General features: G+C 42.8%; 1 protein-coding gene across 3 annotated transcripts; it reads left to right on the top strand.

Moving 5' to 3' along the window:
* The first annotated feature begins 1201 nt into the window (after positions 1 to 1201).
* On the top strand, positions 1202 to 9450 carry LOC104437303 (auxin response factor 19). 3 transcript variants are annotated; one of them, XM_010050232.3, is made up of 14 exons: positions 1202 to 2125; positions 2298 to 2419; positions 3598 to 3696; positions 3800 to 3856; positions 3956 to 4111; positions 4229 to 4313; positions 4441 to 4531; positions 4692 to 4856; positions 4954 to 5076; positions 5515 to 5590; positions 5703 to 5841; positions 6304 to 8144; positions 8229 to 8419; positions 8780 to 9450. In XM_010050232.3, the coding sequence occupies exons 1-14, from the start codon at positions 2062 to 2064 to the stop codon at positions 8913 to 8915; spliced, it is 3345 nt and encodes a 1114-aa protein (XP_010048534.1). In that variant the 5' UTR covers positions 1202 to 2061; the 3' UTR covers positions 8916 to 9450. The 3 variants fall into 3 exon arrangements, with proteins under 3 accessions (XP_010048534.1, XP_010048533.1, XP_010048535.1); XM_010050231.3 differs by having other exon boundaries at positions 4939 to 5076; XM_010050233.3 differs by lacking the exon at positions 1202 to 2125 and having other exon boundaries at positions 3804 to 3856; positions 4939 to 5076.
* Positions 9451 to 10497: the final 1047 nt, after the last annotated feature.

Here is a 10497-nt window from a genome sequence, read left to right as displayed (position 1 = left end):
ATTAATTCAAAGCATGTATAGTAAATCACCTAGGTGGTTGGCCTAATGATAAATGGATCACTTGTCATCTACGAGATTACAAGTTGATTCACGTTGTGGGTGGGTCTTCTAACAGCTCGTGCTGCGTCGCTTGATCGTGAGATACCCCACCTGAGGAGGCTATTAGCTACTTGCATCTTGAGGCCCAAGGTGATGAGCTAGCCAACTTTGAACATTTGAGTCACAAATGGTGATGAGGAGCAATTATGGTTCAAATTAAATATTTCACGACACTCATAAAGGTTCTTTAATATTGATCGATTATTCTCATTCAGATTACAATAGCCTTGTCAAAATGAGTCATGAACCCAATTCTTAACCCATATTCAAGGAAATGAGTTGTTATATAGGTTAGTTATATTTAATAAATAAGTTTGAATGGTAAAACCTAAAATAATATTTGTATTAAATAAGTTTATAACTTACCAAACCTAATCTATCACTCTCATGTGACCTTATGCTGGCTCATTTTGTACTTTCACCTTAGTTTAGATATAAATTTTCTAAATTTGATTAAAATTGAAAGTGTTTTAATTATATGAGTCATGTTGGATAAAGCATATATCTCTAGATTTTTTTTTTTTTATCAAAATGGGTCAAATAATCAATGTAGGTCAGACGAAAATTTTCAATTTGATCCAAACTCAATCTAACTCATCTCATTCGGAGGGCCTAGATTCCAAATAAAACAAAAATAAAATAGAAAAGGATTCAATTGCAATGAGCGTGCGCCGTGCGGGGGAGCTCATACCAGGGTCAACAGCGGTCAACGAAGCACGTGTTCCATCACCCTCGTTCTGGCTGCGAAGGTTTTTTTTTGGGTTTTTATTTTTTGTGGGGGCGGCGGTGTGGTTCGTGGGGAATCGAAATATGGGCCCAAGGGGAGGGCAAATACGGAACCGCGATAAACCCGGGGGGGGCTGAGGGGCCCACCACGCCCACTTAATTTTATTACAACATGGGATGACTGCTAAATCAAGCGAACCCCCCTCCCCGGCTCACAACAAACCATGGTTAAGTTAAGGGAAGTGGGAAGTGGGAAGTGGGAAGGGAAGTGGGGAAGTGAAATTAATTAACCCCGCCTCAGCACTTTTTCCTCCTTTTTCGTTCGTGTTCCCTTTTAAATCTCCTCCCCTCTCCCCCCCACCCCCGGCTGGTCAACTCAACCGTCCAATCGCCGATCCCCCGGTTAAAAAAAGCCGTCTTTGCCATTTTCAAGGACGCACCACCCAGACAGAAGAGAGAGAAAGATAGAGAGAGGGAGTTTAATCTTTAATCATGATCGTCATGTTCTCAAACTGTTCCTAGAGAGAGAGAGAGAGAGAGAGAGAGGGGTGGTGGCTTGTCTGGGCGGTGTAGGGAAAGATAGGGGCAAAGCTTCGGCGTTCGGTCCCCGGGGGGAGCTCAACATTCCGCAACCTTCTCTCTCCCTCTATCCGGGGTAGTGAAGCTGTCGGCTCCTTCGCCGGCTGGGCCGTCTCCGGCTGACCCCCCCGCCTGAGTTTCCTCGCCGCCGGCTGGTCGACGTGGCCCTTCGGCCTTCCTTCTTTTTCTTCCTCCTCCGAGCTGCGGCTGCGGCTGCGGCTGCGGCTGCGGCTGCGTCTGGGTCTCTGCCTCCTTCCGGTGGCTCTCTTTCACGCGGAGCTTCGATTCCTTTATTCCTCAAGCCTTTTCTCTCTTTCCTTTTCACTGTTCCGCCGTCGCTTTCCCGTGAATTTTTTTTTTTTTTTTTGCGGCAAGTTTTCTCTCGCCTGATCGTCAAGCTTGACGCGAGCGTGCCTCGGAAACTTTACCTCTCCGTTTTGTTTTCTCCCTTACGACATACGACGCTTGTGAAAGTGGGCGGAGGGCAGAAAAATACTCGCTTTACGGCCGGCTGAAGTGTTGCCGTCGCCGGGATTGTGCTCTCGCCGGAGGTGATCGAGGATTGGAATATGAAGCGGGCATCGAGCTATCGCTAGGCGGTCCGGTTTCCGTCCGCCCCCAGGTGATAAAGGGGAGAAGGGTCGTCGGAAGCAAGCGATGAAGATGCCGGCGAGCGGCGCCGGTGCTCCGTCGGCAACCGCCACCGCCAGTCCGTGCGAAGGTACTCTCTCTCTCTCTCTCTCTCTCTCTCGACGGAGCTTCCGGTGTCGAGATTGGCAACTTTGACTTTGTTTTCTGTCCGGCGGATCCCGTTCACTTTCTCGGGAAACCTCGGGAAAGTGACGGAAAACGAGAATGCGATCTGAGAGATCAATGGTGACACGTGGCGGCAGGCGGAGGCGAGAAGAAGAGCGTGATAAATCCGGAGCTGTGGCAAGCGTGCGCCGGGCCGCTAGTGAACTTGCCGCCGGCTGGGACCCACGTCGTCTACTTCCCTCAAGGCCATAGCGAACAGGTTTTCCCCTCTGTCCGTCCCTCTGTCCTTTTGTTGTTTTCTCCTTATTTCATGTTCTTTGGTTGTTCCATCTATATAGTTTAGACTTCTTTTGCATTGTAATAATCTGATTGATCACACTCAAATCTGAAATTTCCCAGTTGGGATTGCCACCTTTTGGTTCATTAGACATGTGGTTGCATCAATAAGACAGACCGATTCGTCGAGAATAGATGTCTAATTGGCCTTGTGTGTGCTGATCTTTATGGCTTTCGTGACTTCCCTTCATGTGGTAATTCAACTTAGCCAAGATGCTCATAGCCAGCAAAAAATGGGAAATTGATTGGAAAACAGAAGAAAAAGGACGAAAGGAACATGGTTTGTTAATCAGGTTGAGCTGCTTTTTGCAGAAACCAGCTTCTTTGAGTTTTTAACAACTATTAACCCTTGTCACTGAATTACTTGTGAATCTGTTCTAGCTGTTAATCCATCTGATCTGTATCTTTAAACTGCTCAAATAGAGTGCTCGTTCTGTGATGATCAATGCTAGTTGATCCAGGCTAGCTGGTTCTTGACTCAAATGGGTTTTGAATCCAGTTGAATGGTCGATATTGCATGAATACAAAGTCTCTGACTAGCTTTAAGTTTATATTTAATATTGCAGACTTAAAATGAAGTTCTGTTTTGGCTAAAAAGCTTGTAATGGAGTAGGAAAGGCGCCTTCAGTCACAGCATAATTAAGTTGGATAGGCGTCTTGATTGGCTTTATCTGTCTCAAGTCTATCTTCTTTTGTCCAGTTCTTTTTGTCAACCTCTAGCATGAAAGAAAGCTTAATTCAACTAGAGTCACGCACCAAAGTTGAGGTTTTGACAATTTTGAAAGGGTCTATCTTGAGTAGAGTAGCTTGTTGTGTTAATTCCTCTTCTTTTGATTGGGTAATGCTAGGGATGTTAACAATGCTTTACAAAAGTTGGTCTACCAACTAACATGGCACACTTAGACCAAGAATTTTAAACAAGTGAGTTTCATACAAGTGCTTGGTAGAAGTCTACTGCATCACTTTGTAAACCAATCTCAATGTCCAACCAGATATGACTTTTAATAGAACTGATGATTGGTACCAGTGCACCTTTATTGCGGCTATTATGTTCTGTAGAGAGCCATCCGCCCGATCTCCAATGCAGTTTTGTTGCTTCAGGTTGCAGCATCTATGAAGAAAGATGTGGACGCTCAAGTGCCAAACTACCCAAATCTTCCCTCCAAGCTGCTATGCCTACTTCACAGTGTTACATTGCATGTGCGTCTGCTTTTCTTTGACCTGATTTTTTTTAGCCTGCAAGAGTATCTAGTGCTACCCATGCATTAATTAATTGTGGTGATTTTTCCTTTTCATGCTTTAGGCAGATCCAGAAACTGATGAAGTATTTGCTCAGATGACTCTACAACCTGTTCCTTCAGTAAGGCTCAGCGTTACATTGCACCTGCCTAGTATAGTAGATATAAAAGATTGAGAATTTTTTTAGCGCCCCACTCAAATTGAAGTTGATTCTTTGCAGTTCGACAAGGAGGCTTTGTTGAGGTCGGATCTTGCACTTAAAACCACTAAGCCGCAACCAGACTTTTTCTGTAAAACATTGACTGCAAGTGATACAAGCACCCATGGAGGTTTCTCTGTGCCTCGTCGTGCAGCAGAGAAGATTTTCCCTCCTCTTGTGAGTAGCTATTCCTTGCATTTGAATCAGAAGAATTGTTTCTCTACTTTTGTTCAAAGGGTATGGACTTATTTTTTTGGTCACTATTTAAATATAAAGAACTTGATACCTTGTTAGGATTTCTCTATGCAACCACCTGCTCAAGAACTCATGGCAAGAGATTTGCATGACACTATGTGGAACTTTCGCCATATCTACCGTGGTATGTCCTCATGATGCTCTTTTAGCTCATTCATAGAGCTGTGGTGAGCTTTCCCAATTGCTGTTGCTCTTCTTTTTTGGTCTTTTGGCTGTATGTGACGCAAAACCCCAGTAAACTCTCATCACAGGGCAACCAAAGCGCCACCTCCTTACAACGGGATGGAGCTTGTTTGTTAGTGGAAAAAGGCTCTTTGCAGGCGACTCGGTTCTTTTTATTAGGTAAAGATTTATCGATGATATTCTAGCATTATTTCTCAGAGGAAAAGATGTATTTCTGTTTGTGTCATCCTTGCTTGCATGAATAGATGGATCTGCTAATCTAGGGAAAAATTGTTCTGCTAACTCGTGCTAATTACTTGTGCTAATTACTTGTGAGTAGGGATGATAAACAACAGCTGCTCTTGGGCATTAGACGTGCTAACCGGCAACCAACTAATCTATCCTCATCAGTATTGTCAAGTGATAGCATGCATATTGGCATCCTAGCTGCAGCTGCTCATGCTGCTGCAAATAATAGCCCCTTCACTGTGTTTTACAATCCAAGGTCAGTCTCTATTTTTTTTTCCCCTCGTGGCTCAATCCAGCTTCACTTTGCCGGAGTACTATTTTGATAGTACTCCTAAAAGTTGTTTTGCACTCAGGGCTAGCCCATCAGAGTTTGTTATCCCTTTGGCCAAATACTACAAGGCAGTTTACAGCAACCAAATATCACTTGGTATGCGATTTCGCATGATGTTTGAAACTGAAGACTCGGGAACAAGAAGGTACTTTTTAGTCTTTGTAACTTGTGAGTATCCTTATCAATGTTATATATTAGTGAGTAGAAACTATTGAGTTATGGCCAAGATGATTATCCACATAACAAGGAAACTTGAGTTGATCTCTGATTCTATTTTGGTATGCGGCTACGCCTTTCACTTATCTTTGCTTATAAATTTATTGAATACATGATATGGCTCAAGTTTTGGAGTTTTCTTGTGTACCACCGCTAAACATAGCAAAGAAGTATGCAACTCAGCCACTTAAACTGTAGCTTCAGCCACTAAAATTTTTGATAATCCCCTTCCTTAAAAAGTTAAAAATGAAGCAATTGACTGACTCTTTCAGAAAATTTAGAATTAGCTTGCACTTGAGAGTAATCACTTAATGTTTGGCTTAGGTTCCAGTTTTCAGATTATAATATGTTGGCATCTGATCTGCAGGTTTATGGGTACCATAACAGGTATGAGCGATATTGATCCTGTTAGATGGAAAGACTCCCAGTGGCGCAATTTGCAGGTATCAATTGTCATGCTCCAAAAAAATTTTCCTCTTTTAAAAGACTTGTGCCTCCTAGTATGAAAAGATGATTTCTAATTTGAATGTTTCTTGGTCCTAAATACTTTGATAGGTTGGTTGGGATGAATCAACTGCTGGGGAAAAGCGTACACGTGTCTCTAGTTGGGAAATTGAACCTGTGACTGCTCCATTTTTTATCTGCCCTCCCCCATTCTTCAGATCCAAGCGTCCAAGACAACCGGGGATGCCTGGTAAAAACCAATAAAACCGAATCAAATCTATTCTGATGGAATTTTGTGTAGTATCAGGGGAATTTAATACAGAAGCTTTTCCCCTGCTTATTTCTTGCCTAGACCAGTCTTGTAGATATTGATGCCCTGTCATGCCTTTGTTTATTGTAGTTCTCCCTTGCCTGTAGCCAGAGGTTACATAGTAAATTCCCTAATCTTAACTATCCTACTAGCAAAAGAAAAGCCAGATGAATACGTCCTGATATATTATCTCTAGTGGAGAGCCGATTGCTGCTGCAAGATCATAATCCTACTGATGAATGGAATCTTGAACACATAGTTCTATGAAAATCTGACAGTAAATGAGATCTTTGAACTAAAAGTAAACTTTTTCTACATCTCATCGTAAGATTGTCTTTTTAAAGGATAAGATGATGGACTTCCAGCTGATGATGTTCTTACCTTTTCCATTTCCTTTTGCAGATGATGACTTATCAGATTTAGACAGCCTGTTTAAGAGGACAACAATGCCATGGCTTGTCGATGACCTTAGTATGAAGGATCCCCCTGCTCTCTCTGGCCTTGGCTTCATGCATTGGATGAGCATGCAGCAAAGTCCTTCCTTTGCAAACTCGATACAGTCAAATTACATGCCCAACTTATCCAACTCTGTTCTACAAAATCTTTCTGGAACAGATCCCTCGCGTCAACTAGGGTTTTCAGCGCCACAAATGGCTCAATTGAACAATTTACAGTTCAATACCCAGAGACCACCCCAACAAGCACAACAGCTTGATCAGCTAACCAAGCTCCCTTCCACGTTGAATCCACTATCCAACATCGTACAGCCGCAGCAACAGTTGACCGATATTAGTCAACAATCGAGGCAAAGTTTGATTAATCATACTCTGCCTTCGACCCAAGTTCAGGCCCAAGTTCTCCAGTCCCAATCTCTGATCCAATCTAGTACCCTGCTCCCACAGCAATCCTTGAATCAAAATCAACCATTTCATAGAAGCCTGCCTCAAAATTTACATCAGCCACAGCAGCAACAGATTATGGGTCAGAATCAACAGCAGAGTGCATTGAACTCACAGATGCCAGATCAATCAAGCTCACAGTTACCAATGCCTGACAACCAGATTCAGCTACAAATGATACAGAAGCTTCAGCAGCAGCAGCAGCAGCAACAGTCACTTTTGGCACAACAGTCAGCATTACAGCAACCAACTCATCCTCAACAACTTCAAGAGCAGAGACAACATCCAGATGTCTCTCAAAGCTTTTCTAAGTCCATGGTAACAAGCCAAATGCTGGAAATGCCTCAAAGCACCGCAAACTCATTTAGTCAGCCAAATATTATCCCCCAGCAAATTCAAAAGAATAATAGTCAACTGAATGTGCGGTTCTCTAATCTGTCTCAGCAGCCAAAATTCCAGCAAGAGCAATCAGGGCTGCTGCCTGAAATGGTAGGGCATATGGGACTCCCACAAATTTCAACAAGTCATGCTTCTGCTTCTGCCAGTATGCTGACTGGAGCTGCCGCAGGTGGGCCATCTGTAACTACAGATGATATGCCTTGTTCAGCTTCAGCATCTGGACAAAATTGTGCAAATATTGTCCAGTCAATGATGAATGGTAGGCCTCACCGGAGTGCATCTATTAGCGAGGACATGTCACAGTCAACTGCCACTTTCTGGAATCCCAGTGCATTGGAAACCATTGGGTCTAATGGTAATAACATGATGAAAGACTTCCAACCAAAGCCTGATGTAAAGCCTTCTCTGGATGTATCAAAGGGCCAAAACCAAGGATTTTTCTCTGCTCAGACATACCTGAATGGGGCAACAACACAAACAGATTATTTAGATGCATCATCTTCAACCACTTCAGTTTGCCTTTCTCAGAGCGATGCCCATATTCAGCAAAATAACAGCTCAGTCTCCTACAATCAGCAGTCAATGTTGTTCAGAGACACAAGTCAGGATAGAGAGGTTCAGGCTGACATTAGAAGTAGTGTTCCTTTTAGTTCTAATGCTGATGTACAGGCTGGAATTCCTGTGAATTCTGACTCTATGTTTGGAAAGGGTATGGTTGGATTGGGCAAAGGTTTTGCCAATGATGTTCCTTCTGCTGGCATACTTGCTGATTACGACAACAAAGAACCCCAGCAGCTCTCATCTTCAATGGTTTCTCAGTCTTTTGGAGTCTCGGACGTGGCATTTAACTTGATGGAATCTGCACTAAATGAAAGTACATTAGTGAGCAGAGGTCCATGGGGACCTGCAGCTCCTCAGTTTCAGCGTATGCGGACATTTACCAAGGTTGGTTAGAAATAAAAGAAAATGCTTGCTCATTAGAAATTTTTTCTGTTCAAACTACTTAATATTATCAATATTTCTGTGAAGGTTTACAAACGTGGAGCTGTTGGGAGATCCGTTGATATAACCCGATATTCAGGTTATGACGAGCTCAAACAGGACCTGGCTCGTAGATTTGGCATAGAGGGACAGTTGGAAGATGGACAAAAAGTAGGCTGGAAACTAGTGTATGTTGATCATGAGAATGATGTGTTGCTAGTTGGAGATGACCCTTGGGAGTAAGTTCTTCAGTTTTCCCTTCTGTAGTTTATACTGTTATGTCCCAATTTTCTCTCTGCATTTTATTCCTTTTTTCTGGTGCTATGTTTTTTTAAAAAAAAAAAAAAAAAACCATCTTTGTGACATTATTTTTGTTTAATTATGGGTTAGTTCCTCAATTCAGGATGTTTAACTTTGATTGTTGAAATTAATTGCATTGGCTGATTGTTCTTACATATAAGAAAACAAGCTGTAGGAAGTGCTTTGTCCTGACAAGTGCATCATTAGCATCTTTAAATTGCTTAGTGCCAAGTCTCAAATATGAGTTCCTCCTCTCAACAATTCCAGTTACTGACGTTTGGTTTTCTTCTCTGATCCAGGGACTTCGTGAACTGTGTTCGCTGTATTAAGATTCTGTCCCCTCAAGAAGTTCAACAGATGAGCTTGGATGGGGATTTTGGAAACACCACCCTTCCGAATCAAGCCTGCAGTAGCTCAGACGGTGGGAATGTGTGATGTACTTTTGCAAAGACACCTTTAGCTTTTTGTTTGGCAAAGATAACTTTGCTTCTTGGAATCTTGTCGCTGGTTTTCCTCCGGCATATGCTATGCCACGCCTTGTCCAGTCACGGCTGACCAATATTAGATGCAGCACAGTGACATAAAGACAGGCTTCCTGATGCTTCCTTTAAACGACAGTGGTGACCGTGAGGCTCCCTTTCAAGTGGAAACAGCAACATTCTGGTACTGAAAGAGGCTTCCAGGTGCCATCAGTGTATGCCTGTTGATGACTCTTAATCTTAACTTGTTATAATTGCCCTAAGTGTTTATCCATATGTAGTTTACATGGAAGGAATGCGTTCCTGTTCGCAGTTCCTTGGACTTGTAATATACGGTTGTTGCTTAGACTAATAGGTTGGTTTTGTCATCCTTTTACTTGGTTCTCTCCCACAAATCTTGTATTGACATAGCTTCGACATGTATAGAAGAATGTTAAATTGATCGTTGGCTATTAAACTACGTTGCCTGTATGGCACGTTGTTGGGGCAAAGCACTGTTGCAGTGTTGCCTCATGTCGATGGACAATGGATGCAAACAACAGTCTCATGCATAAGATTGTTGTGCTCTCAATCTCTCAGCCGCCGCATGTGTCGACCTGTGTCAATCATCAAGCATCAATGGTTAAAATGATTAACGTGTAAACATGTTCATCCGTTTCCAGTACTTGCCGTGCGAACCGCTTTCCCGTTTGCTCTCTGGCCCCTTTATATACTTCATTGGGCAGGAATTATGACGGAAGTGTATCCAATCACAGTACTTTGTCGAAAGGTGCGATTTCCTCGCCTATCATTCGTTCTCTGTTCAGTTTATTGACCAAAACTGGTGTGTCCGGCTCATTAACGTGACATCGGTCCTAAGTTTGCCAGATGATGTTGCGAGTTCAACATCATCGAAATTTGCGTGGAAAGCATCAGTGGGCCACGCGTCAAATTTAATGGTCCATTTGAACAAATGGTAACTTTTCTTCGAGATTTCCATGGAACGCTAACGTGATGGAGACGCAACAATTTAAGTCATAATATGATAACGGCGTTCTAAAGATGATAAACCATTTTCAGTCGTCTCCCTTTGTAAAGGTTGGAAAAGTCAAGAAGACAAAACACTCGACAAGGCTCAATCATTTAGAACCGATTATGATGTCTGTTTGAGTAGATATAAATAACAAAATTAGGGGTGGTCAACGGGCCATGTCAGCCAAGCACGGATGGGGCCATGCTGGCACGGTACCTTGGGCTGACCTAGGCCCAAATACCTTTCTTCCTGGATACGACCTCTAGGAAATATTTGATGGGGCCTCTGAGGCCTCTACTACCGTTGGTCAATGGCCATCTCGAAAAAATTATCTATAAATTGACATCCTCCCTCTTTCATTTGCATCGTTCCTCACCTTCGCTCACATATCGCTTCTTATCGCTCTTACTCTCTAATAGCGTTCATCAATCTTGTACTTTTTCCCATTATAACGATTTATCGCGCTCTTAAACATCACAATGGACAACAGCCGTTTCCAATTATCCGGTCAGAGTGCAAACTTCAC

The sequence above is a fragment of the Eucalyptus grandis genome, chromosome 3, assembly GCF_016545825.1.
Source record: "Eucalyptus grandis isolate ANBG69807.140 chromosome 3, ASM1654582v1, whole genome shotgun sequence".
In the NCBI taxonomy this organism is placed as follows: Eukaryota; Viridiplantae; Streptophyta; class Magnoliopsida; order Myrtales; family Myrtaceae; genus Eucalyptus; species Eucalyptus grandis.
This window is presented reverse-complemented; position numbering and strand designations above follow the sequence as displayed.

Excerpts from the sequence above, each read along its gene's own strand:
- LOC104437303 (XM_010050231.3), top strand. The coding sequence starts at position 2,062 with ATGAAGATGCCGGCGAGCGGCGCCGGTGCTCCGTCGGCAACCGCCACC. Across the intron at positions 4,314-4,440 it reads CTTTCGCCATATCTACCGTG|GGCAACCAAAGCGCCACCTC; the intron begins GTATGTCCTCAT and ends CTCTCATCACAG. Across the intron at positions 5,591-5,702 it reads CCCAGTGGCGCAATTTGCAG|GTTGGTTGGGATGAATCAAC; the intron begins GTATCAATTGTC and ends ATACTTTGATAG.